Source organism: Mobula birostris, chromosome 1 (assembly GCF_030028105.1).
Source record: "Mobula birostris isolate sMobBir1 chromosome 1, sMobBir1.hap1, whole genome shotgun sequence".
Lineage (NCBI taxonomy): Eukaryota > Metazoa > Chordata > Chondrichthyes > Myliobatiformes > Myliobatidae > Mobula > Mobula birostris.
Window position 1 is genome coordinate 209,738,393 of NC_092370.1, and position 26,222 is coordinate 209,764,614.

The 26,222-nt window shown below is 40.3% G+C and overlaps 2 protein-coding genes across 4 annotated transcripts in view; one reads left to right on the forward strand and one right to left on the reverse strand.

Annotated features, from left to right (window-relative positions):
- Nucleotides 1-989, reverse strand: part of degs2 (delta(4)-desaturase, sphingolipid 2) — a 72,550-nt gene extending 71,561 nt beyond the window's left edge. For all 3 annotated transcript variants that reach the window (XR_011887536.1, XR_011887535.1, XM_072270490.1), the window contains exon 1: nucleotides 597-989. Coding sequence is in view for 1 of the 3 variants with exons in the window: in XM_072270490.1 (XP_072126591.1) it covers nucleotides 597-678 (82 nt within the window). In the remaining 2 variants the exon portion in view is untranslated. The remainder of the gene's footprint in view (nucleotides 1-596) is intronic.
- Nucleotides 871-25,021, forward strand: yy1a (YY1 transcription factor a). Its single transcript, XM_072270466.1, has 5 exons — nucleotides 871-1,735; nucleotides 18,789-18,954; nucleotides 20,548-20,608; nucleotides 22,336-22,494; nucleotides 23,570-25,021. The coding sequence occupies exons 1-5, from the start codon at nucleotides 1,234-1,236 to the stop codon at nucleotides 23,750-23,752; spliced, it is 1,071 nt and encodes a 356-aa protein (XP_072126567.1). The 5' UTR covers nucleotides 871-1,233; the 3' UTR covers nucleotides 23,753-25,021.
- The last annotated feature ends 1,201 nt before the right edge of the window (nucleotides 25,022-26,222 follow it).

Below are 26,222 nucleotides of genomic sequence, written 5' to 3' on the forward strand. Positions count from 1 at the left end.
GGAATGAAAAGCGAGCGCAGATCTTCCAAAAGGCTAAATTTTGCTACGGAAAAAACTTGTGTTTTTTTTAATATATCGCGGGATAGGTCGGTCTGAACCACAAACCTTCGAACCTCTAAGTTTCAATCTTCGAACAATACCTTATTTAGCTCTTAACTTGATACAAAGTATTTCAAATGTTGAATACCCGGGATAATAAATGGTTATATTTGGCGAATTGTAAAGGGAACCGCATGAAGCGATTAATACCTACCTGTCGGGTAAAAAGATAGAAGTCAATCGCCTTCCGAATCAGTTGTCGCTAGCATATTATATACATAGTCCACTATGCATTACAAGTGTTCAAAGAAAATTCTGGTCCCATTTTTGTACGTGGACTTAGCCTTACCAAAAATTTCACCTTAACATATTTTACACCCATAAAGAGAGTTTGCAACTTCGTTAAAACCGGTCTTACAAATAATGCAAACTCTTTCGGAACCAGTAAGATTCGTGGGGATATTTTGCAAATGACAAATAGACTACTCCATCAAAAACTATCCTAAGACAACTTTTATTTATATTTTTTTTAACTGAAAGAGGATCGCTATACATACCTAACATCTCTTTCCTCCTCTGCGTATGAGGCTGGTCGGTGTACACCCATTCAAAATCAACTCGCTTGGCTTTCACCCCCATGATGCCGGCTGCACCACCCTGCTGCCAGCGCACCTGTACCCTCTTTGCGCGCTGTCAGTTCATTCACTCGGTGTAAATCGGCCGCCGCAACTCCCGCGCCCGCGACCAGGGGGCGTGCGGCTGGAAGAGGACCCATTGGCACAGGTCCAAGCAGGTGAGTAACAAAGAGAAGTTGGTGCAAAGCTGCAGCCCACGACCGGCTGCGAGACTCCCAAAAATAAAACAAAATCAAGAGTAAGGGACGTGTGCTGGAGAGGGACCGTGCCGGCCCAAAGCCCGGCTTGCCTCGGGTCCGCAGAGGAAGGAATTTATTATAATGAGTGAAATGTGTTGGCACATGGCAACAAGGGCAAATCATGAAGGACAGGAAGTGGAATGAAGTCTCGCGGTAGTTGCTCGCAGCGCCCGAGCGGATGGTGGCTGCCGTTTTTTTTTGTGTCTTGCCAGTTTTTTTTGGGTGCTGATCTTCTCTGGTGAATTGTTGCTGAGAAAAAAATAAGCCGGAGGGCAGAGAAAGGTGCCCGGCGGGAGGAAATAGAGGCGACGAAATAAAACATGGCATCGGGCGATACTTTGTATATCGCTGCGGACGGCTCGGAAATGCCGGCCGAGATCGTGGAGCTTCACGAGATCGAAGTGGAGACGATCCCGGTGGAAACGATTGAGACGACGGTGGTGGAGGGGGACGAGCACCAGCCCATGATCGCCCTGCAGCCGCTCAGCGACGACCCGAGCCAGGTCCACCAGGAGGTGATCCTGGTGCAGACGCGGGAAGAGGTGGTGGGAGATGACGCCGAGCTGCGGGCCGAAGACGGTTACGAGGATCAGATCCTGATCCCGGTGCCGTCGGCAGGGGCCGAGGAGGAATTCATCGAGCAGACGCTGGTGACAGCCGTCTCGGGCAAGAGCCGTATCAAGAAGGGGGCCGGCAAGAAGGCGACCAAGAAGAGTTATCTAAACGACGGGGGGCTGGACAGGACCGGCAGGAAATGGGAGCAGAAACAAGTGCAGATCAAGACCCTGGAGGGGGAATTCTCGGTCACGATGTGGGCTTCGGGTAAGTGGTGTCCGGAAGGTGCTTGAGTGTGTAAGACGGGTATGGGGGGGGGGTGATGATCAGTGGCCAGAGAAGGGCAGGAGCGAGCTTTCCCTTCGGCTCTAGGGCGTGTCCCGCCGTCGTGAGGAGGGGGAGGGGAAAGCGGAGCGGCTAAAAAACGATTATTTCGGTGTTTTTTGCGGCTCGACGGGAGCTCGAGCGGTTCGACAATGTTTTTGTTTTGAAGGGAAGCCATGTTTCCCCAGGTTATGGGCGCCGCCATGTCAGTATGGCCGCCCGAAAACATGGCTTCCCGGTCGGGGAAGATGGCGGCTGAAGATGGCGGGCGGAGCGGCAGCGAGCGCGCTGCTCCTCCTCAGGCCTTGGGCGCCTCTGACCGGTAGGCTCTCGCTCCTGCTAGGCCCCGTGGCGCAGCTCTACTTTCGGCAGCCGTGCAACCTAGCCTGCTGAGTGGACACGTTAGCGAATGAGAGCGGGCGGAGGCGGGGCTTGGAGATTGATAGCCCTTCACCGTTGTCGGTGGCCTTGGCGCCGGGCGAAAGCTGCTCCTGAACCAGCCAATCAGCTGGCGGAGGGGGCGGGAGCTCGGCATCAAGTTTGGTGGAGCGGGTGCCGCGGGGCGTTGATCCTGGGAGGTCGGCAGCTGCTGTAGAGCTCCGTCTTCATCGGCTCACTGTTGGTCATTTCTGCTCCCGTCTCTCCGCCTCTGCGATAGATTGTGGAAAATCAAGTTCGTCATTTTTGTGTGTGTGATTTTAAAAAGGTTCATTGTGAGGTCTGGGCGTAGCGGAAGTCGGGTGATGCTTTTTTTCCCCCCCATTGGTGGTGGTGGTTAGGTTTTAATTTAAAAACCTTTTTCTTTCATCGAAATTAAAAGAAAAACAAGATGATGTTCACGAGGTCTTGAATCTCCGTGTTTTTTTTCTCCCCTCTCCCAACATTTTGCTGCCTGTGGATCAGATTGTATTATTCAGGGTTAGAATTGAGGTCATTACTCCCATGAGGTCTGAATAGTAAGGGAATTGTGACAAGCTAAATCTTAAGTTTGCGGAGTCCTTAGTTGAAGCTTCACTGTAGTGTGTTTTGTTCAAATAAGTACCGATAATGGTGTAAGACGAGAGTTAATAGCTCGGACATTTGTAAAAAAAAATGTTAATATTTGTGTGTGCAAAGGCCATTTTGGAGTGTAAAGATGAACGTTAGAATATTTCCAGTGAACCATTTTTTATCCTCTGCAAAGTAAACAGTGGCAGTAAAAATAGTTTTTTTTCATTTCTCATGCCCTTGGTTGTCTTCATCCTCCTAGGTACTGATAGTTGTTGGGAAGGGAGGAAGAACCTTTTGGTTAAAGTAACGAATATAAATTGTTAGAATCATGCCAGAAGAAATACAGCAATCCAGCCAAATCTTCGTGTGCATTGAACTGATGGATAAATTTGGCTTTTGCCTGTCAATTTTAAGTGAAAATGTTGGTTACTAAATATCCACAGATCGTTGTGTGTTTATGCTTGAATAATTTTGTTCCAATGTGACAAGTTTCAGATGATGGGAGTTCTTTGTACCTCGTGGAAATAAAGATGTTAATGCTTTTTTATTTGACATTCTAACCTGATATTCAATCTCCTGGCACATTTGAAGTTAGATGTTCAAACTGGCATTGCCTGCTGATACTGTTTTCTATGTTATCAATATCATTAATGGTTTGAGTGGAATTGATCAGCACAAATCCTAATAATAGCACATAAGTTCAAAGATACCGGTAGGAAAACTCAGGCAGTTGAGTTCTATGTTATATGGTTAATCGTGAGGATCTGATTTGCACTATTTAGAAAAGCTTATATATAAATGCAATAGTGACTTTAAAAAATGCATTTTGAGTAGAGGTGGGAGGAGCCAAGGTGGGATTATGTGCGAGGGGCAAGTAAGTGAGCTCAATTTGATATTTCTTTGTGGAATGGAGAATATGAACAGATATCTGCTCTTGTTCTCTGGCTTTATAATAACTGATTACTACCAGCATATGATAATTAGTAGGCAACTGTTCTTTTCGTATGTAATCTAAATAAGCAAAATGTTAATGTAGGGAAAATTTTGAAGGTATAAGGCATTGTGATATTTTTAATATACTGATTTTATTTTTATGAAATTGGTTACTGTGGAAAAAGTAGTTTCTTTTGCATCCAAATTTAAGGATTCCACAGCCAATCCTATCAAAAGTGGTCTGTGCATATGTTTTAATTACATTTATTTGATTTTCTTCCCAATAGGAGCTATAAGTAAATTGGCATTTTAAGAGCATAGAACATCACTGCACAATGCAGGCCCTTGGCCTACGATGTTCAACATACTCTAAAATCAATCTAATCTTTCTCATTTGGATTGCCCTTCATTGTTTGGTCATCCATGTGCCGATCTTAAAAGAGTTTCCTAAATATCCCTAAACTGTGTCTGCCACCACCCGAGGCAAAGAGTGCCATGCACCCACCACTCTCTGTCCATAATTTTTCCCCATCCCTGTGGTTTTCAATTTGCTGTTAATCTGTAGCTAGTTACAGTGAGATTAAAAGAATCAAATGGATGCCAGTTTATCCATTTCCTGCTGCATATCTATCCTGCATCATGTGATTGGCTTGAATTGTGCTCTTTCTGGCACACACCCTGCAACCATACTTGCCTTTTGTAGGGCCATGGATCAACAAGCATGGGAGCTTTCAAAGCAGGGTGGGCCATGGGTGATAGATCTAGAGGCTCTGACCCTGAAGCTCTCTCATTCATGTCAGCAGTAACTTGAAGTGAACTGTAGAACAGAGGCACCAAGAAGGTTCAATTTCCTGAAGGTGGCAGCACAAATAGGGTGGCAGAGATGCCATATGAGTGCCCCCAATCCATTTGGGGGCATTCAGTACATCAGTTGGGATGCTTTGGTACTGCTTCTAGTACCTACACTTCTACTCACATACAGTGGGAAAGGTACATGATTAAGCTGAAGAGAATCCAGGCAAGATTAACAAGAATGTTAACAACAGGAATACTGCAGATGCTGGAAATTCAAGCAACACACATAAAAGTTGCAGGTGAACGCAGCAGGCCAGGCCGCATCTCTAGGAAGAGGTGCAGTCCTGACGAAGGGTCTCGGCCAGAAACGGCGACTGCACCTCTTCCTAGAGATGCTGCCTGGCCTGCTGCGTTCACCGGCAACTTTTATGTGTGTTGCTTAACAAGAATGTTTATGGTACTTGTGGCTTGAGTCATAAAGAGAGATTGGATAGGCTGGGACTATTTTCCTTGGAGCAAAGGAAGCTGAAGAGAGACCTTACAGATATGCTATAAAATGAGGACAAATAGATTTGTTGCAGTCATTTTCCCAGGACAGAGGAGCTTAAAACCACAGGGCATAGGTTTGGAATAAGGGGGGGAGGGGGGAGAATTAATAAGTGACCTGAGGGTTAGCTTTTTCATACAAGTTACATCTTAGAGTAGGGACCAGGCTGTGGGTCTTCCTCTAACTTTGGCTTCTTTACACACATGGGGGGGGCAGAGAGTGAACTATTACATGATTGGTTGTGAGTGGCTCAGAACGTATGGAAAGCGCTCTCATTGGCTGGTTGTTTATTGTAATGGCAGCTGCTCTTGAGAAATCCTGTTGACAATTTTTTGTCTTGTTAAAAAACTCAATAAAAAATAACCATGTTATAATGAATCAGTGCTCTGTGGGATCTGAGTTTTTTTTTAAAGTTGGAAGTGTTCGCTGAGACTTAAAAAAAACTGCACACCTCATTCTATTTTTGGACAGAAGAAAATAACAGATGTGAAACTTGGATAATCTAGCACCCTTGGGACTTTGTGCTAAACTAGCAGATTTTCCAACTATTGGCTGTTCCTATTAATACCCTACCACACTTCATTTAACTTTCTTTACACATAATACAGCAGTATACATAATTTTCCGATGGATCCTGAGTTTAGAGGGGATGGGAAATGTATAAGCTCTCTCGACTCTGGCTTTAAACCTACAGGCTTCCAGTTGCCAGGGCTCCTGAATGAGCTAGTTTATGGACCAAGTAGATTTTCAATAATTGGAAGTCAGATTATAGTTACATTAAGGGAAAAATGGTACAACATTAGTCATACTGAGAATAAAATATCTATTTTGGGGTTTGTTGAGGCATTTGATTGGTGTAGTGATTGTCAGTTTACCTGATCCAAGCCAGTGTGAAATTTTTTTTGCTACTGTATCATTGGAGGTTTCCTGATTATTCCCTTATCCACTTGCTCAGCATTATTTCTCAAACATCCAATCATACAACTGATTCTGAAAATTAATCTAAAGGTATATGTTATTCTTTTGAAACTATTACGTCTATTGGGTCTTCATTGGACATGCTTGGGTAATGTTTATTTAGTTGTGCCTTATTACTTTGCACAGAATAAGTAAAACCAGTTTTGTGGAACCTTCACAAGTAACAAATATCTAGTGCCACTTTAAATAATTTCCAAACATATTCTAATTCTCCTTGCCCAGAATATTGTGCACTACCAGTTTTATAAAGGATTAGTATAGCTTTACTTTCTCATTGCATAACTCTAGTGTTATTTTTGATCTGCCCTACCTGGTTTTCTGATGAGGAAGGTACAGAGGCCCAGATTTTGAAACTTACTGAGGGGATCATGGTGTTGAGCGCTGTGCTGTAATCAATTAACAGCAGCCTGATGTAGGTATTGCTGTTTTCAAGTTCCAAGGCCAAGAGGCGAGCTAGTGTGATTGCAAGTTGTCTAGGCAAGAACTGATTCTAGCTATGACCAACCTCTCAAAAGCATTTTATCACAGTAGGTGCAAGTGCAAATGGGCAATGATTATGGCTGTTCTGTAACACTAGTGTAATTAATGCCCTTTTGAAGCAGTGGAACCTGACTGCAGCAGAAAATTTGAAGATGTCCTTGAACGTGCCAGTTTGTTGGCATAGGTTTTCAGTGCCCTATACCATCAGGTCCTGGCACCAGTCTCTGAGACAGATATGATAATTGCCAGATGCTGCAGGGATTTGCATTGGTTTTGTTTTTATTCTCCTGTTCAAAGCATGTACAAAAGGCAATGAGCTCATCTAGGAGTAAAGCATCATGGCCATTGATGATGTTGGGTTTTGCCTCATAGGAGGTAATGGCTTGCAAACCCTGCCGGAGCTGCTGTGCACCCAATTCCCTCTCTAACTTCTCTCGGGATTGCTTTCTCGCTCTTAAGGTAGCTTTCTGTATAGATCATACCTGGATTACAGTACTTTAAAATTCTGGGTCTCTGGTTTTGAATTCCACAGATGTAGCAGTCAGCAGACTGTGAATCTCCTGGTTAATCTGCAGCTTTTGATTTGGTTATGCTCACAAAGGCTCAATCCACACAGGTCTTGATGAAGTTGGTGAAAACTGGCAGATCACTTCCAGATGATGGGACAGATGGCGCTGAGCCTGTCCCCATTTCCTGTAACTATTTGGAATGCAATTCTACAGTCCTGAATCAATATGGATTTGAAAGTGGTTAAATCTTTATCCCACACTAAAATGAACAATGTAATGATGCATGATTCAACAACAGTTTCTGCAGCATTGTGTTGGAAAGTTACTAATTTGAATGCTGCCACTGGCCTCCATAAGGGGTTGAATAGCAAAATAGGTTTAGAGGTTTTTACATCTGTGGCAGCAAAAGTTAACATGATCCATCCTTTATGATACTGCATTCTTACAAACCCCATTTCCAGTAAAGTTGGGGTACTTTCCAAAATGCAATAAAAACAAAAACCTGTGATAAGTTAATTCACATGAACCTTTATTTAACTGACAAAAGTACAAAGAAAAGATTTTCAATAGTTTTACTGACCAACTTAATTGTATTTTGTAAACATACACAAATTTAGAATTTGATGGCTGCAACACACTCAACAAAAGCTGGGACAGAGGCATATTTACCATGGTGTTACATCACCTCTCCTTTTAATAACACTTTTTAATCATTTTGGAACTGAGGATACTAATTGTAGTAGACTTGCAATTGGAAACTTTGTCCATTCTTGCTTAATATAGGACTTCAGCTGCTCAACAGTCTGTGGTCTCTGTTGTCTGATTCTCCTCTTCATGATGCGCCATACATTTCCAATAGGAGATAGATCTGGACTGGCAGCAGGCTAGTCAAGCACACGCACTCTGTGTCTACAAAGCCACGCTGTTGTAGCCCGTGCAGAATGTGGTCTGGCATTGTCCTGCTGAAATAAGCATGGACATCCCGGGAAGAGACGTCGCCTTGATGGCAACATATGTCTCTCTAAAATCCTAATATACACCTCAGAGTCAATGGTACCTTCACATACATGCAACTCACCCATGCTGTGGGCACTGATGCACCCCCATACCCATCACAGATGCTGGCTTTTGCACCTTTTGCTGATAACAATCTGGATGGTCGTTTTCATCTTTGGCACGGAGAACTCAACGCCCGTTTTTTCCGAAAACTAGCTGAAATGTGGACTCACCTGACCACAGCACATGGTTCCACAGTCTTTCGGTCCATCTGAGATGAGCTCAGGCCCAGAGACCTGGCCGGCGTTTCTGCATAGAGTTGATGTCTGGCTTCCTCCTTGCGTAATACAGTTTCAAGTTGCATTTCTGGATGCAGATATGGACTGTGTTGAGTGACAATGGTTTTCTGAAGTACTCCTGAGCCCAGGTGGCTACAATTCTCACAGTAGCATGACAGTTTCTTAGGCAGTGCCGCCTGAGGGCTCGAAGATCACGCACATTCAACGGTGGTTTCCGACCTTGCCCTTTACGCACTGAGATGACTCTGATTTCTCTGAATCTTTTCACAATATTATGTACTGTAGTTGTTGAAAGACCTAAATTCTCTGCAATCTTGCGTTGAGAAATGTTCCTTTTTAACTAACTGACAATTCTCTCTCAAATTTTGGCACAAAGGGGTGAGCCACGACCCATCCTTGCTTGCAAAGACTGAACCTTTGGACGCTACTTTTATACCCAGTCATGATACCTCACCTGCTACCAATTAGCCTGCTTAATGTCTTCCAAACTGGTGTTACTTGAATATTTTGTGCACTTTTCAATCTTATTTTAACTCTGTCCCAACTTTTGTTGAGTGTGTTGCAGCCATCAAATTCTAAATTTGTGTATATTTACAAAATACAATTAAGTTGGACAGTAAAACTATTGAAAATCTTTTCTTTGTACTCTTATCAGTTAAATAAAGGTTCACGTGAATTAACATATCACAGATTTTTGTTTATTGCATTTTGGAAAATATCCCAACTTTTCTGGAAATGGGGTTTGTAATTTAAAACGATGAAAGTATTTTGGTCTTGCCAACTTCAAATGAACACTACTGTAGATTTCCCTCAGATAGCTCACCACATCCATCTGACTTCCTCTTAGGTAGTTTAAGGTCTGCACTGACATACTTATGTGATTTTTACTTTTGCCATCAAGTCTAGTATGTCACCATTAGGTGCTGAAACCCATGCTTTTTCGAGAAATCATTTTGTATTAATATATAAGAAACATCTTGACGCTGACCATCATGACTTTTTGTTCCTCATCATCAGTGAAGTAGTTTTGCAATCCTCCAGTCTTTTAATACTGCTTGTATTTTCAAGCAGTGCTCAAAACATTGTAGTTTCACTGGCAGGTAGTATTATTTTATGTTCACCCGTTCTTAATTCTGAGTAATTAAACCATTGAAGTATTTTGATTTGGCACCAACCTCACTTGAAGGTCATTGTAAATTTTCTTCTGATAGTTCACAATTCACCACATGGGCAGGATCAGAAAAAAAAACTGCAGAGTGTTGTAGACTCAACCAGCTCCATCATGGGCACCAGCTTCCCCAACATTGAGAACATATTAAAAATGTGCCTTAAGGTGGCATCCATTATTTAGGACCCTCACCATCTTGAACATTATGTCCTCTTGCTGCAGTCAGGGAGGGGTTATAGGAGCCTGAGAATGCACACTCAATGTTTTGGAAACAGCTCCTTCCCCTCCAGATTTCTGAACATCTATGAACACAAAGTTCAAAGTACATAAGTCACCCTGAGATCCTTTTTCTTGCAGGCACACTCTAAATCTATCATAGAATAATACCCATAATAAAATCAATGAAAGACTGTCAACTTGGGTATTTGACTAGTGTGCAAAAGTCAACAGACTGAATACAAAAGGAAAGAAATAGTAATAAAATGTAAGTAATAAATATCAACAACGTGGGATAAAATGTCAAAGTTAGTCCATAGGTTGTGGAAACATTTCAGTGATGGAGTGAGTGAAGTTATCCCCTTTGATTCAAGAGCCTGATGGTTGAGGGGTAAATAACTGTTCCTGAGCCTGGTGGTGGGAGTCTTGAGGCTCCTCTACTACCTTCCTGATGGCCGCAGCAAGAAGTGAGCATACCCTCAGTGTTACTCAGTACACTGGTGATGAGGAACGAATCTAATCAACTTGAAATAAGTCGTGATGGGCAGCTTCAAGATGTTTCTTGTATATTAATACAAAATGATTTCTTGAAAAAGCATGGGTTAATGACTTTAACCAAGCTGCTTCAGCATCTATGGGTGACATACTGGATTTGATGGCAAATGTAAAAATCACATAAATTAAGTATGTCAGTGCAGGTATTGCTTGGTGTTGCTGATGATTATGCTGCTTTCCTGTGACAATGCTCATGCAAATATGCTCAGTGGTAGGGAGGGCTTTACCTGTGATGGACTGGGCCATATCCACTATTTTTTTGTAGGATTGTTCTGTTCACAGGCACTGGTGTTCCCATGCTAGGTTGTGATGCAGCTTGCAATATCCTCACCACTGCAGATCTATAGAAGTTCTAGGTGTCATGCTGAATCTAAGACTCCAAAGGAAATAAAGGTGTGCTATGCTTTCTTCATAATTGCATTTGTGTGCTGGGCCGCCTCCGAAATAATAATACTGAGGAATTTAAAGTGCTGACCTGCTCAACATCTGATCCTCCAATGAGGACTGGCTCATGGACCTCTGGATCCTCCTCCTGAAATCAGCTAATGTCAGCTCCTTTGTCTTGCTGACATTAAGTGGTTCTTGTTATCACACCACTTAGCCAGATTTTCAGTCTCCCTCCTGTGTGCTGATTTATCACCATCTTTGATTTGGCCTTCGACAGTGGTGTCATCAGCAAACTTGAATGTGGCATTGGAGCTGTGTTTAACCACAGTCAGAAGTGTAAAGTGAGTAGACCAGGGGAGTAAACACACTACCTCATGGTGCACCTGTGCTGATGGACACTGTGGAGGAGATGTTGCCAATCCGAACTGACTGGGGTTCGCAAGAGAGAGGAAATTGAGGATCCGATTGTATAAGGATGTTTTGAGGCCAAGATCTTGAAGCTTAATGATTAGTTTTGAGATGATGGTATTGAATGTGGAACTGTAGTTGATAAGAGCATTCTGATATATGTACCTTGGCCATCCAGATGTTCCAGGGTTGAGTGAAGGGCAAATGAAATATATCCGCTGTGGACCTTTTGCTCCAGTAGGCAAATTAGAGTGAGTCCAAATCACTTCTTGGGCAGGAGTTGATTTGTAGGAGAAGCCAGATGGTGATGGTAGAGGGTTGTCTCTCTGACTAGAGATGTTTGATTAGTAGTGTACTCTAGGGATCTGAGTTTGGGGGCATTGGTGGACAGTTGGAAAGGCTATTGAAGCTTGTAGTGTGATCTTCACCACCCAGAAAAAATGCTTAAAAAGTATAGATGGAATTTAATGCAGACAAGTGTGAGGTGTTGCATTTGTGGGGGGGGGGAGCAAATGAGGGGAAGATGTACACAGTATTTTTTAATTCATTTATGGGATGTGGGCACCACCAGCTAAGCCAGCATTTATTGCCCCTCCCTAGTTGCCCTTGAAGGTGGTAATAAGCTGCTTTCTTGAACTGCTGCAGTCCCTGCGGTGTAGGTATACCCTCAGTGGTGTTAGGGAGGGAATTCCATGATTTTGACCCAGCAGCAATGGAACGGTGATAAGTTTCCAAGTCAGGACAGTGAGTGATTTGCAAGGGAGTTTCCAGGAGGTGGTGTTCCCAGGTATCTGCTGTTCTTGTCCTTCTAGGTGGTAGTGGTCGTAGAAGGTGTTGCCTTGGGAACTTCGGTGTGTTGTTCAGTGCATCTTGTAGATAGTACACACCGCTGCAACTGTTCGTCGATGGTGAAGGGAAGGGGTACCAATCAAGTGGGCTGCCTTGTACTAGACAGTGTCGAGCTGCTTGAGTGTTGATGGAGGTGCACTGATCCAGGTGAGTGGCAAGTATTCTATTACACTCCTGATCTGAGCCTTGTAGATGGCGGACAGGCTTTGGGGAGTCGAGAAGTGAGTTACGTGCCACAGGATTCCTAGCCTTTGACCTGCTCTGGTAGCCATGGTGTTTATATGGCTAGACCAGTTCAGTTTCCTGTCAATGTTAACTCCCAGGATGTTGATAGTAGGGAATTGAGTGATGGTGATGCCACTGAATGTCAAGAGACAACGGTTAAAGCCTCTCCTGTTGGAGATGGTCATTACCTGGCAATTGCGTGGCTTGAATGTTACTTGTCAGCCCAAGCCTGGTTATTCTCCAGGTCCTGCTGTATTTGGGTATGAACTGCTTCACTATCTGAGGAGTCGTGAATAGTGCAGAACATTGTGCAGTGATCTGCAAACATCCCCACTTCTGACCTTATGACAGAAGGAAGGTCATTGATGAAGCAGCCGAAAATGGGCCTGTGAGGTGTGCAGTGAATAAAAGGATCAGGGAATACAGGTTCATAATTCCTTGAAAGTGGCATCACAGGTAGGGTTGAAGGAGAGCATTGGACACATTGCACATCAAGACATTGTGATATAATATTAAAGTGGTATAATAAATTTGGGAGGCCAAATTTAGAGTATTGTGTGTAATTCAGATCACCTACCTACAGGAAAGATGTCAATAAGCTTGAGAAAGTGCAGAGAACATATACAAGGATGTTACCAGGACTGAGTTTAGGGTAAGATTGAATAGGTTTTGACTTTATTTCCTGGAGTGCAGTATAGTGAGGGGAAATCTTCTAGAGGTGTATATGCAATTATGAAGATTATAGATAAGGTGAATGCATTCAGGCTTTTCCCCTCGTGTTGTGAGATCGTAGGTTTAAGGTGAAATATTGAAGGGGAACTTCACACAACGTCATAAGTGTGCAGCGAGCTGCCAATGGAAGTGCCAGTGCAAGTTCAGTCGTAATTTCTTTTAGATTAGATTGTGAGAACACTTAGTCCTCTTTTATTGTCATTTAGAAATGCATACATGCATTAAGAAATGATACAATGTTTCTTTGGAGTGATATCACAGAAAACAAGACAGACCAAAGACTAACACTGACAGAACCACATAATTATAACATATAGTTACAGCAGTGCAAAGCAATACCGTAATTTGATAAAGAACAGACCATAGGCACAGTAAAAAAGTCTCAAAGTCCTGAGTCGATCAACTCCCGAGTCCCCGATAGCAGGCGGCAAAGGGGAGAAACTCCCTGCCATAAACCTCCAGGCACTGTCAACTTGCCGATACCGTGGAAGCAACCGACCCTGAGTCCATCTGTCTGAAAACTCCGAGCAGCCTCTCCAATATAGCCTCCTGAGCGCCATCCTCTGCCGAGAGCCTTCGACCTCTCCTGGGCCGCTGAAACATGCAAAGCTGAGGATTTCGGGGCCTTCAGTTCCGGAGATTCGGGTTATGACACAGTAGCAGCGGTAGCAAAGCAGGCATTTCAGAAGTTTTCCAGATGTTCTGCTGTGCTTTCACCTCTGTCTCCATCAAATCAGGATTGTGCACGATCCCCTACTTGACAGTAACAGATATTCATCACCGAAGTGGCCGTGCGCACTGTCATTGTACCGCCATCTTCTCCCCCCTCCCGGGAGGATTTTTAAGAGAAGTCCAGAGATAGGATGGGTTTGGAGGAAGATGGGACTAGTTAGATGATTTGGTTGGTGTAAACTGGATGAGCTGAATGACGTGTTTCTGTGCAATAGTGTTCTGACTTGTAATGTCCAATGGTACAGTTTAATGGTTGATCCAAAAGTTTTTTTAGAACTGTAATTTCTGCACGGTAGTATCACTCCATTTTGTATTTTTCTAGTGTTTACTTGCCAAAGTCAAGTTGACTGGTTCTGATTCTGCCCCAAAAGTATGCAGTTATAAAAAAAAAATTCTTGCTATTAATTGCAGATTTGCAACCTAAACCATTTGTGTATAAATTTCCATATTCAGTGAAGTTATGTTGAACAAATAATTGTTAATACAATGTGCTTCTGCATTAAGATGTGGAAGTTCAGATCACTAACAAAAAAAATTGAGATGGGAAATAAAAATTCACTCCTGAAAATTTTCAAAAAATACATTATTTCAAAAAGAATACTGAACTCGTTCACCAAGGATAACAGTTGCAGGCTGCTAGTTCAAAGTGGAAGACTTTGGAAACTGACAAGGCAATCTCTTATATTGATATTTCTACAATGTGACATCTGTTTCTTGTTATTAAAACAATTATAATTCCCTTGCCTGTGTACTTGTGACTGCTAACCATTAGGACATTACTGTTGAATGAAAAACACCCTATCAGTGCACCTTCACTTACAGCATGGAATCAGTGGTGGCAGGGAGTAGTTGTATTATGAAAAGTTGTGACGCAAACTGTTTTCAAGAAACTCAGTTCTACCATAACATGATTGCACGGTATTCTGTGGTAGCTAGCTGCAAGGGTGGAGATGTGTCTTTACTAAAGGAGATGTAAGGAACTCCTTCCCTCTGCTAGCTAGCCTGTAGGTCACTCTTGGACAAGGTGTACCAGAATTGGTGATAAAATGCACAGTGAAGAGGGAGCAGCTGGTGCATAATCACAAAGTCCTAGTTAAGTGACCACTGACACCATGCAATCTCTGAAAGGTATTGATAATGGCTGGAGTCACCCGTCTTGTAAAGACACTGCCCAGAAGAAAGCAATAGCAAACCACTTCTGGAGAAAAATTTCGCAAGAACAATCATAGTCAAAAGACTGTGATCGCCTACCTCATATGACACTGCACATAATGATGAGTTATAAAGGTGAAACATTTAGCTGGTAATACTGATGCAATGAACTGAATACTTGTTTACATAGGTATTGTTTTAGTTCAGAATGTGAGAGGGGTGTGCATTTAATTTTGTTGCTACAAGAAGGTACAGGCTTCTGGCTGTTCAGGCAATGGAATTTGAGGGCAAAACATTTTTTTTCAACTTGACATGGCTTCATGTTATGGAAAGTCACTTAGATCTCCCATGGTGGTGTAAATTGTAGGGCTTGGAGATCCTGTAAGGATAGTCTGTTTTATTAAATTTGCTGAAGCTTCAATTTTGATGAGTGGTGTTGATTTGTAGCTACAGCAATTGCTAGCAACACATAAAAATTGCTGGTGAAGGCAGCATCTATAGGAAGTACAGTCGACGTTTCGGGCCGAGACCCTATGTCAAGACCTGACGAAGGATCTCGGCTCGAAACAGGGACTTTACCTCTTCCTATAGATGCTGCCTGGCCTGCTGTGTTCACCAGCAATTTTTATGTGTGTTGCTTGAAATTCCAGCATTTGCAGATTTCCTCATATTAGCAATTGCTAGAATGGTTTTTTCACTTTAATTACAATGCCAGAATTACAATAATTTGAAGTGCTTAGAGTTGAAAAAATCTGAAACTGGTGCTTTTGCAACCTTCTGTAGCATCATGTTCTCCAAAACGAGTGAGTTAACGACAACCTAATGCTTCACTGAATACCTTGTAAATGAAAGATTGGTGCATTTGAGTATGCAAGTTTGGCATTTGCACCAACTTGGTTGGCCAAAAGGAAATGCTTTATATTTTGGCCTAGTTTCCTTTTAGTGATGAATTTAAGAATATTATTTCCTATTGTACCTCCAACCAGTGTACAGATAATTTTGCACTTAAAAATTTTTGAAATAAAAAAAATTGTGCATTTTAATTCCTGATTTGGAGTCTGAACTTTTTCATGTGATTGATTACCCTGCATATTTGATGACATCTGTTATTAAATACCAGACATTCTTCCTGGAACTGGCATTTGTTTGCAACCAAATTCAGATATAGGGAAATGAAAAACAAAAAAAAATTGTAGATGTTGGAAACCTGAAAGAAAATGGTGGAAATAATTTAGTCAGGCAGTGTAGGGGGGAAAAAAGTCCATAACATCATTGTGAGCAAATTTCAGGTTCACTAGTGACTGCTACTAATTATTTGTGAACACTTTTGTTTGACACTTAAACTTAGTATCTGTGACATTTAAAACAAAGCAAAGCTTTGAGACTTAATGTTACAGACTTGATATTGAACTGCTGCCGATATATCTACCCAAATAGCTATGCCTTCAGAAAGTTAATTTTTTTGGTAAAACAGAAAGCATCCATCCTGTCCTGCTAGTTTATTGGATTTCTAGTCAGTTGTGGCCGTAAGATGTTGACAGTTAATAATGGAGAGTTGGTGATACTATTTGCATTGAAAATGTAAGGGGTGTGGCCTTTCTTTTAGCTTGCAGCTTTTGAATTCCCTGTCTAAAATACGATATAATTGGCTTTAGAATAATTTAGTATAATTTAGTTTGGTACTTATTTTTGTGCATTAATGGTAATTGGTTTATTATGCTTACTTGAACTGAGGTACTGTGAAAAATTTTGCATTGCAAAGGTCCTGAACTGGGGCAGAGCAACAATTTTGGTGCCATTAGGTGAGAATTTGCAGAGGTTGATTGGGCAAAATTATTTGCAGGGAAAGAAGCATCTGCCCAAGTGGGAAGCTTTAAAAGTGTATTATCAAGATTTCATGATGTGCATGTTACTGTGTCAGGTCTTGAGAACTCTGGCTGGTAAGAGATTAAGGATCTAATTAAGAATGAGGGAAGCATACACTGTGCATAAACAGTTGGGAACTAGTAAACTTAATGACTACAAAAATATAGGTGTGCATATAACGGACGTTAGGCAAAAAGCTGATATGAGAAGAATTTGTCAGGCACGGTGAAGCAAAATCCCAAGAGATGCTAGAGGTATGCTTTTTAATATTTCTCTTCAGACTTCATTGTTGCAAAAATAATGGAAGTTAATGAATGGGGGCAACGGGCAGGGAGGAGGTATTGGTGGCTTTAAAATGAATTGAGGTGGATCAGTCCAATGGGCCTGACCTGGTACATTCTTGATCCTTATGAGAAGTTTTAGAATAAATTGCAGAAATTTTTACTTCATCTCTGATACAGTTAGGTTCAGGAGTGATACCATTGTTCAAAAAGGGCAGCAAAAATAAGCCAGGAATTGGTTGGTAAATTGTTGAAGGAGATTTGGGGGGGGAAAGATCTACATGCATTTGAAGAGGGGTCTAATTTGGTGCACACCATGGCTTTGTGTAGGGGGAAGTAGTATCAGAATGATCTCTTGAAGTTCTTTGAGAAGTTTGTCAAGAGAGTTGATGAGAATTGACTGGTGGACATTGTCTATGTGGAATTTAGCAAGGCCTTTGACAAGGTCTCATGGTGAGCTGATCTGGGAGGTTAGGATGCATGGGAAAACAGTGGATTGGATTCATAACTGGCTCAGTTGGCAGTAACCAGAAGATGGAGAAGATTTGTTTCTCAGATTGGAGGCTTGTGCTTAGTGGTGTGCTGTAGATCGATGCTAGGAGCTTCATCAATGCAGCCATCTGCCCTTTTGGCCCACCAAGCTGCACTGCCCAGCAACCCACCAATTTAACGCCAGCCTAATTGCAGGACAATTTAAAATTATCTACTAACTGAAACTTTCGGACATTGGGAGGAAACTGGAGCACCAGAGAAACCCCATATACACACGGAAAGAATGTACATACTTTCACTTCAACATTTAAAAGCTTTGTAAGTAAAACCATTGATAGGAATGGTGTAGCAGACACTGGGCCAAATGTGGGCAGATGGAGCTATCTCATTGGCAACACAGTCAGCATGGAAGTATTGAACTAAAGGTCTGTTTCCATGCTGCATGACTCTGCATGCCATCCATTCAGATCATTTCATCCCATAAGTACCTCAAGGCAGTGTAAAGGAAAAGTGGTATCAATGTAGTATCTAGTGTTGCAGTTGCGGAGAAAGTGCAGGTCAGGCAGACAATTTTTGAGGCCATGACCGAGTAGATTATAAGGTTGAATCCATCTTACCATACAAGAGGTTTGTTCCGGCAAGCTGGTGCCAGTAGCCAAAGCAAGGTTCAATCACCCTGGTGGCTCGTGGCTATGGACTCGATTTAGTGATCAGTTTGATGTTTAATGTTCCATATGTTCACTTCCTGTTGTTTGCACAATGTGTGTCCTTTTTCGCATTTGGTCTTGTGTTGGGTTTTACTTTGGGTTCTATGGTGTTTTTGTTTTGTGGCTGTCTGCAGGAAGATGAATCTCAAGATTGTATACTGTATACTTTGATAATGTACTTTTAACTTTAAACCTCATCCAGTGGTCTTACAACTGCAGGGTAGAGGTTGTCATTAAGAGTGGTGTTATATTCTCTGGGTTTTAGATCTTCCACCTGATGAGAGGGGGAGAAGAGAGAATGGCAGTGATTGGAGTGGTTTTGATTATGTTAGCTGCTTTACAGGGTAGTGATCTGCCCTGATAAATGCGGAGAATCCCACTGCCATTGTACATAACAGCTAAGGCTTTTTACTGTTTTTTTTTCGTTGGACCAAATCATTGGTGTACAGAGTATTTGATCCCATCATTAATAAAACCTGCAAACAAATGTGATTTGTGGGGTTATTGGTGTATTTAATGCTGTATCAATTTTCCATCCAGGGAATTTATCAGTAGGTGTTGGCCTTGAATTTCATTATCTGACTTCGGGTGAGGAATTTTGGCATTTAGGTAGTTAGCTACTTTTCCCCATGAACATTTTTTTTGCTTGGTCAGAATGTGAAATGATCTTTGAAATCTTGTATCATTTTTGACTTTCAGATGATAAGAAGACTGATATCGACCATGAAACAGTGGTGGAGGAACAGATTATTGGAGAAAATTCTCCACCTGATTACTCTGAATACATGACTGGAAAGAAACTTCCCCCTGGTGGAATACCTGGTATTGATCTCTCTGACCCAAAACAGCTGGCAGAGTTTGCAAGGTGAGCAATGGGTGTAAGGATTGTTGCTACAAGGACTGGTTTGATAATATAATGAAGATTATTATCACATTCATCTCAAGAATGGGAAGTAACTATTAATAACATGGTAATGTTTTACCAATGCTTACATTTGTTTCTGTGCAAATGGTGGTGAAAAGAATTGTCAGCCACAAAATATGAACATCTCCTGTTGCTTGGAGAAGTGCCATGAGGCTGGTGTAGATGGATGAATGGGTGCTAGGGGTAGGACTGTGGGGAGAAATGGGGTCAGGGACGAGTGAAGGATAAGAAGAGGTTTTTGGAATTCAAGAGTTGATGAAATTTGGAGTCTTCAATGTCTGAAAGAAAAGTTTAGGTTTGTTAATCTGAAAACCTGCAGTGAAAAATAAGCTTGAGCTATGGACCTTTGAAGTCAGTCCTGACGAAGGGTTCCAGCCCGAAACGTTGACTGATGTTTCCACGGATGCTGCCCGACCTGCTGAGTTCCTCCAGCGTGTTGTGAGTGTCATCTTTGAAGTAGTCATTGCTGTTGTAGAGATAGCAAAATGTGTGACATTGAACAAGAATTTTGGGTTGCAGCAAGAGCAGTGATTAGGACAACTGGATAATTTTGACATGTCTGTAATCGTGGGTAGAAATGAACTATGAAGGGAGGGATCTCTGTTGAAATCCATACGGACTCAGTTAAAGCTGGAAACTTCTGTAGACAAGAGAATGAGAAGCTCTCAAAGGCTAACACAGTTACAGAGATGGACAGAAATCCTTTTGGAGAGTGGAACAGAAAGAAGTATAGCATTGAATTTAATAGTAATTAGTGACAAAATTCTGTAGATCCTAGAAATAAAATACCAAGCCAGACATCCTTAATCCATGCCATTTCATACATTTACTTTGCAAACTTCATTAATTCCTCACTTTTCTGTGTTCTGAACATTCCAGTGATTAGTGGAGATAGTCTATCACTATTTATTCATAACTTAATTACATTAACACTTTTTAAACTGAAAACATCTGTTTGATTGTAATTTATCCAGATAATCTTAAACTTGCTTTGAACTTACTGATAATCAGTTAGCCTGGGTAATGTTTATTTAATCTGCACACCTTTTTCTTCCTAATATGGGGCATTCAAAATAAATACAATTATCTGCTGTAATCTTGTAGAAGTACAATAAATGACACAATTTTAGACATCTTATTTTTGCCCTTCACTTAAACAATATTCCTCTTATCATGTAATAGGTCTGTGTTTTCATGAGAAGGATGGTGATTAATACAACTGTGCATAAAATAAGGGTGAATTCTTGCACCTTGGGGTGCTTTTATCATTTTTCCCCCAAGGCTTTAATTGAGGTGCTTTGATAAAGGGCTCTGTTAAAGTGGAGGGATACCTCCTAGTTGCAGGTTGCTAAATGCCTACCCTCCCAGGTAGCATACAATTTTGTATATTGGCTTTTACACAAATGTTGCTGCTCTAGTTGCAAAGAAAGATGAATTATAAATACAGAAAAGTCAATATTTCGATGGAAACTGATTTGCACTAGTTATTTCACTCTATCCTGTGAGTATTTATGGTTTTGTTGTAATCTGTAGAATGAAGCCGAGGAAGCAGAAGGAAGATGATGCACCTCGAACCATAGCATGCCCTCACAAAGTAAGTATACATGTTGGGTATTGGCACCGCAGATTTATTATATCAACAAAAAAAAAATTGCACTTAATAACTGAATTGAAAATAATCTTGGCATAAAAATCTGTTCCTGTTTTACAGAACGATTATTCAATTGACTGATTTCATTTGAACCAGTTCCTGTTTAAAGATTTTGAACAGTTCGCTGTGGAGTAAATAGGAATTGATATCTAATTGTTGTATACTAATTTATTAGATCAATCTTGTTGGCAATTGGAATTTCTCAGTTTGATAGGTGGCTATTGGTGTATTGAATTCCAGAGCGTTGAGTTAGCTACAGAAAAAAAGATTAAAGAATTTCTGGCTAGATCCATGGTCAGTATTTAAATCTCAAGTTTTCACATTCCACAGATTATCCTCCCTAATTTCCACCATTTTCAGAGGGATTTCCATTACTTGATGTGTATTCCATTCTGAATGAAAGTTTATTTCCAGAACTACATGGTCTATTCTGTATCCTCCTCAAGGCATTTTCCTGTGAACCTGGTTTTTAACTCATTTCTTCCAAGGACACAAACAGTCCTTCCAGGTGAAACAACAGTTCACTTGCAACTTTTCCAATGTGGTGTATGGCATGCAGTATTCAGTCTCCTATGGATCTTAAAAAAATCCAAATGCAGTCTGGCTGACCATATTGTAGAACATGTCTGTTCAGTCTGCTTCCGAATACTTCAGTTTTCCACACCCTCTCATTCCGCCTTCCTTTCTCTTGGCTTCGAATGATGATCAAAGTAAACTTGAGAAATTGCACTTTCATCTAAGTATCCTGAAGCCCCAGGAACAAATTTTAACAGTGCCCCCCCCCCCCCACCTTACATATCCCCTCTTTATAGAAATAACTCTGCCATGAGAAAACATTTGCATACTCATTCTAATTTTGATCAAAGATCCTTGACCTGGAGCATTGATTCTGGTTGTCTCTGCACTGATGCCACTTGACCTCCTGAGAGTCCATCATTTTCTATCTTTGCATTTCTGTAATCCCACTTGCATGGAGAGTGTCTTTAGAATTTATAAAGGAAACTGGCAACAAAATAATATCAAAATGAATCTGGAAATCCACGTTGAGAATCTTTTGTGAAGTGTGATTTGATAATGATTTGATATTTTTGAGATTTTTTTAATGAAACTGATTAGCTATGTTGAGTGGTTTATTCATTCTACATTGCTCTCTAGCTCACCATTAATGTGAATGAGGTGAAATGTAGTGAAATCCAGTTGGAGCTGTTCTTCATACTTGGCGTCTTTAAGCAGTGTGCCCATATCAGGCATTTAAGAAATCCCTTTTGAATCATTTAAAAAATGCAATTATTTACTGATCCATTCAAAGCCTTTTTCATAATTAACATAAATGTTTGACATTAGTTCAAAAAATTTTTCCCTTTAAACATTTGTACATCTTTTAGTAATTGAAAGATCTTTTAGTTTGTATCTTTTTTGCTTAAAAATTAAAAGAGCAATGTAAACTTGATCATTATTGTATTTTAAATATAGCTTAGTAGTCAATTAAGTTACCTGTTAGGCAATGGATATTTAGTGTATTAGAGAATGACTGCTTTTTTTAATCTTTCATCTATGCCTATTTTCCATTAGTCTAAGTATGGAAGTTTGAATAGATTCCATAGTTATTCATGCTTTTATTTGTTGTAAAGTAATAGTAAGATGAGCATAATATTTTAATATTTTCCTAGGGTTGCACTAAAATGTTTAGAGATAACTCTGCCATGAGAAAGCATTTGCATACTCATGGTCCACGAGTACATGTCTGTGCTGAGTGTGGAAAAGCTTTTGTGGAGAGCTCAAAACTGAAACGACATCAGCTTGTTCATACTGGAGAAAAACCCTTCCAGGTAAACATTGTTGCTTTACCTCATTTTTGCTGCTTTAGTCCTCAAATTTAAATATATAGGAACATAGTAATCTACAGCACAGTGTTGTGCCAACCATGTAACCTATTCTAGGAACTGCCTAGAATTTCCCTACTGCATAGCCCTATATTTTTCTAAGCTCCATGAACCTATCTAAGAATCTCTTAAAAGATCCTATTGTGTCTGCCTCTACCACCTTTGCCGGCAGTGCATTCCACGCACCCACCACTCTGTGTGGAAAAACTTTCCTCTACAGTCAACGTTTTGGGCAGGTCTGAAATGTCAGCTGTACTATTTTCCATAGATACTGCCTGGCCTGCTAAGTTCCTCAAGCATTTTGTGTGTGTTGCTCGGATTTCCAACACCTGCAGATTTTCTCTTGTTTGTGACTTCAAACAGAGATTCTGTTCATTTATCGGAAAGCTCCCAGAAATTTTCCCTTGTGTAACAGAATACAGTTGTAAAAATCTAGTTGGTAATCTGGTAAAGCGAGTTCTGCTTTTTCTCTGTTGTTTTCTGGGTGAACCTTCATTGCAGTTTTCCTTCTAGAAGTGTTGGCTTTTGCCTTGAGGTAGTAAATCTGATGACAGTATCAGTGAATTGATTATGTAAAATAACTGATTACATACAGGTAAATTGATGGAACTGATGCTGGATGCTGCAGTAATTTCTTTAATCTTAAGAGGCTTGTGTTTGGACCCAATGGAATAATAGGCAAAAATTCCACCTTTCTAAGCATCTCAAAAGCAATTGGTACAGGCAGTTCTGTGATCTGTTAAGTATGAACATACAGTGTTAAAACAGAATTTCACTTAATTGATTACCCTTGCTCTTCAAGCAGTAAGATCCTAGGGTGAGGAATACTTAAATCACATCAGATTAAAATAATTTTCAGATATAGATTGCTAAAAACTTTCCTTGCATTCAATCCATGAAAGACTCAAGACTTAATTTATTTTGCATAAAGCTTAGAGGGTAGAAGTAATATTTTGTTTGTTTTGTGTTATGTGAACTATGGCTACTCTGATAAAATGTTTCCTTTTGTCTTTTCAATCAGTGTACATTTGAAGGATGTGGAAAACGCTTTTCACTGGACTTCAATTTGCGCACTCATGTGCGAATCCATACTGGAGACAGGCCCTATGTTTGTCCTTTCGATGGATGTAATAAGAAGTTTGCCCAATCAACTAATCTGAAGTCTCACATCTTAACACATGCCAAGGCCAAAAACAACCAGTAGATTTCTCCAGGAGGGAAGCACCTAGTCCTTAGCAGGGCATTATATGACCACATTTGGGCATAATGTTGACCTTCCCTTTGTATATTTCTAGAGAAGAATTTTAAATAACAAAAACAAAGACTTGTTTTGATAAAGTAGTCACAAGGTTGGAGATGATGCTAGGATGCTCTTCTGTTTTTGTCCTGTATTCCTGTTTCAATAATGCCTTGGTGTTTTCTAATGAACACATTACTCTGGGGCCATAAAAGCCCTGATGAACTTGCATTTATCAAAAGTCAGTTCTTTACCTGACAGTGCTAGAAATTGGACTTTCAGCATTCATATAAATATGACACTTTCCCAGTGCTTGGAGCAATTCACATTTTTAATTTTGTATTTTCCAGGTGTGCATATTGTACACTCATTTGGATATGCTAGTAATGCAGATGCTATGTGATTTTTTTTTGAATTTAATTTTTTTTTGCTTGTAATAGTTCCTTTTTAAAAAAACATAGAATTGGCAGTAACTGTACTACATGCATATTTCAGAGTTATTTCCTGTATAAAGTTTTGAGAGTTTTTGGTTTGCTATCTTAATTTGGTTATATTCTTTGATGTTAACACATTTTGTATAATTGTATCGTATAACTGTAATGAAATCATGTAGTATCAAAATTATAGTACAGTGATTCAATGGTGTTAATCAATTTAAAACCTGTTTTAGTCAGTTTTTTTTTTGGTATGTACTGCCGGATGCTAAAGTCTAATGTAATTTCTATTAGAGCCTATTTCAGTTGTGTTATGCAAAAAAGCAATGCTCGGTTCCATTAGTAGAATGTATTGTGCAGGCACTGACCTTTTATTAACACCTGTTACAATGTACGTCCCATGTACTAATTAGATAAAGGCCAACAATAAAGTGTGGTCCTGAAGCAAGCACTTGTTAGAAAGTGATTTGCAGAGCATTATGATTCTCCTAACTGCTTTAAATCCAGCATGAGCATTGAGTAAGACAAAAGCAGAGTGAACCTATAATAAGATTTATATAAAAGAACACTAAAAGAGATGATCAATTCCTGTGCAACTCCATTATAATCTTTCTGAGCTTTCCTATGTTGCTGTAAATGGTAATTTGGTGGTCTTTTCAAATTCCCAAACACAAGTAACTATATTCAGAATGATAAGGATGTGTGACCCTTGATGCAATGGAGTATTAGTCTCTATTTAGTTTAAATTGTAAGTACTGTAGGCTGACTTTGGAAATAAATCTTTTTTCTGTTTTTAACTTTTCAGAGGAGTTTTGTATTAGATATTTAATGCATTTTCTTGTAACAGCTTCATTTTTTTTCCTGCTGAATGTATAATGTCTTAATTATGTCATAGGCACTACATAAAGGTGATGCAGGATAACTGACAGCGGGGCAGCCTGAATTTTTTTTTAACATGCCATATAAATCTACATTGTGTTTTTAAGCAACTGTAGGCACCTACTGTAAATTGCTTCCATTTGTAGATGATTATTTGAAAAATTTGGAGACGTTTCAAACAGGAACTGTTGCACATTGGTGTTGAAATAATGTGGAGGGTAGTTTGTGAAAACATAGGGGATAATAAAGTGAGTATTTTGGTTATTGTTAAATGTGCAATTTCCTTGCCAAATTGCACAAATCAGTCTGTTAGTAATTTGAGATTTTAATTCATTCATGTGATGTGGACTTTGTTCATGAGCCCAGTATTTGGCCATTCCTAAATGTTCCCAAGAAACGGTGGCAAGCTGTTGATTTATAATGACCCTTGAGGTGTAGGCACACCCATTGTTCTGTCTGGTTGAGACCTTTAGGATTCTGACCTTCAGTAACATTCTTCCACAGCAACTTTTTAGTGAACTAAGGTGTTGGATATAGTAATGAAGTTGAAGCTGAAGTTCTGGGATGAATGCATTCTGTAAGGTAAGTTGGTGGGAAGTGTTATTTCACCCCCAGCTCTCTTCCCTCACCCTTTACCATAGGTCCATGTGGCTGTTCTACTAAATGACTAAGTGAAGGATATGAAAGCTCCACATGCAAAGTAAATATTGTGTCCTTGATTCTCAGTACTACTTTTAAGTCTACAACATTGAGTATTAGTTTATCAACTGATTGAAAATAGATCCACTTGTATTTTGAATTGATGCCCTAAGATGTCATGGTATTTTTTGGTCAATATTGAGGTCACTGGAAATTGTCCTGTTTGACTTCATTCCCTTTTTGTGTGGCTTATCTTGCAGATAAGTGTAATGTAAATGATGCAGTCTGTATATGTTGGTAGAAAGTTGTGATTCTGGGTCTGTTGCTTCTCACATTCACAGATACTCAGTAGGAGATCTTAGCAAGGTTAAGGGCTGAATATAACTTCAATTTAAAAAAAACATAGTTAACTAGTTGATTTACATACATTTCTTCATTCTGACCTTTTGCTTCAGATTATTAAACTAACTGAATTTGATTTTCAC

Excerpts from the sequence above, each read along its gene's own strand:
- yy1a (XM_072270466.1), top strand. The coding sequence starts at position 1,234 with ATGGCATCGGGCGATACTTTGTATATCGCTGCGGACGGCTCGGAAATG. Across the intron at positions 1,736-18,788 it reads GGTCACGATGTGGGCTTCGG|ATGATAAGAAGACTGATATC; the intron begins GTAAGTGGTGTC and ends TTTGACTTTCAG. Across the intron at positions 22,495-23,569 it reads CTGGAGAAAAACCCTTCCAG|TGTACATTTGAAGGATGTGG; the intron begins GTAAACATTGTT and ends CTTTTCAATCAG.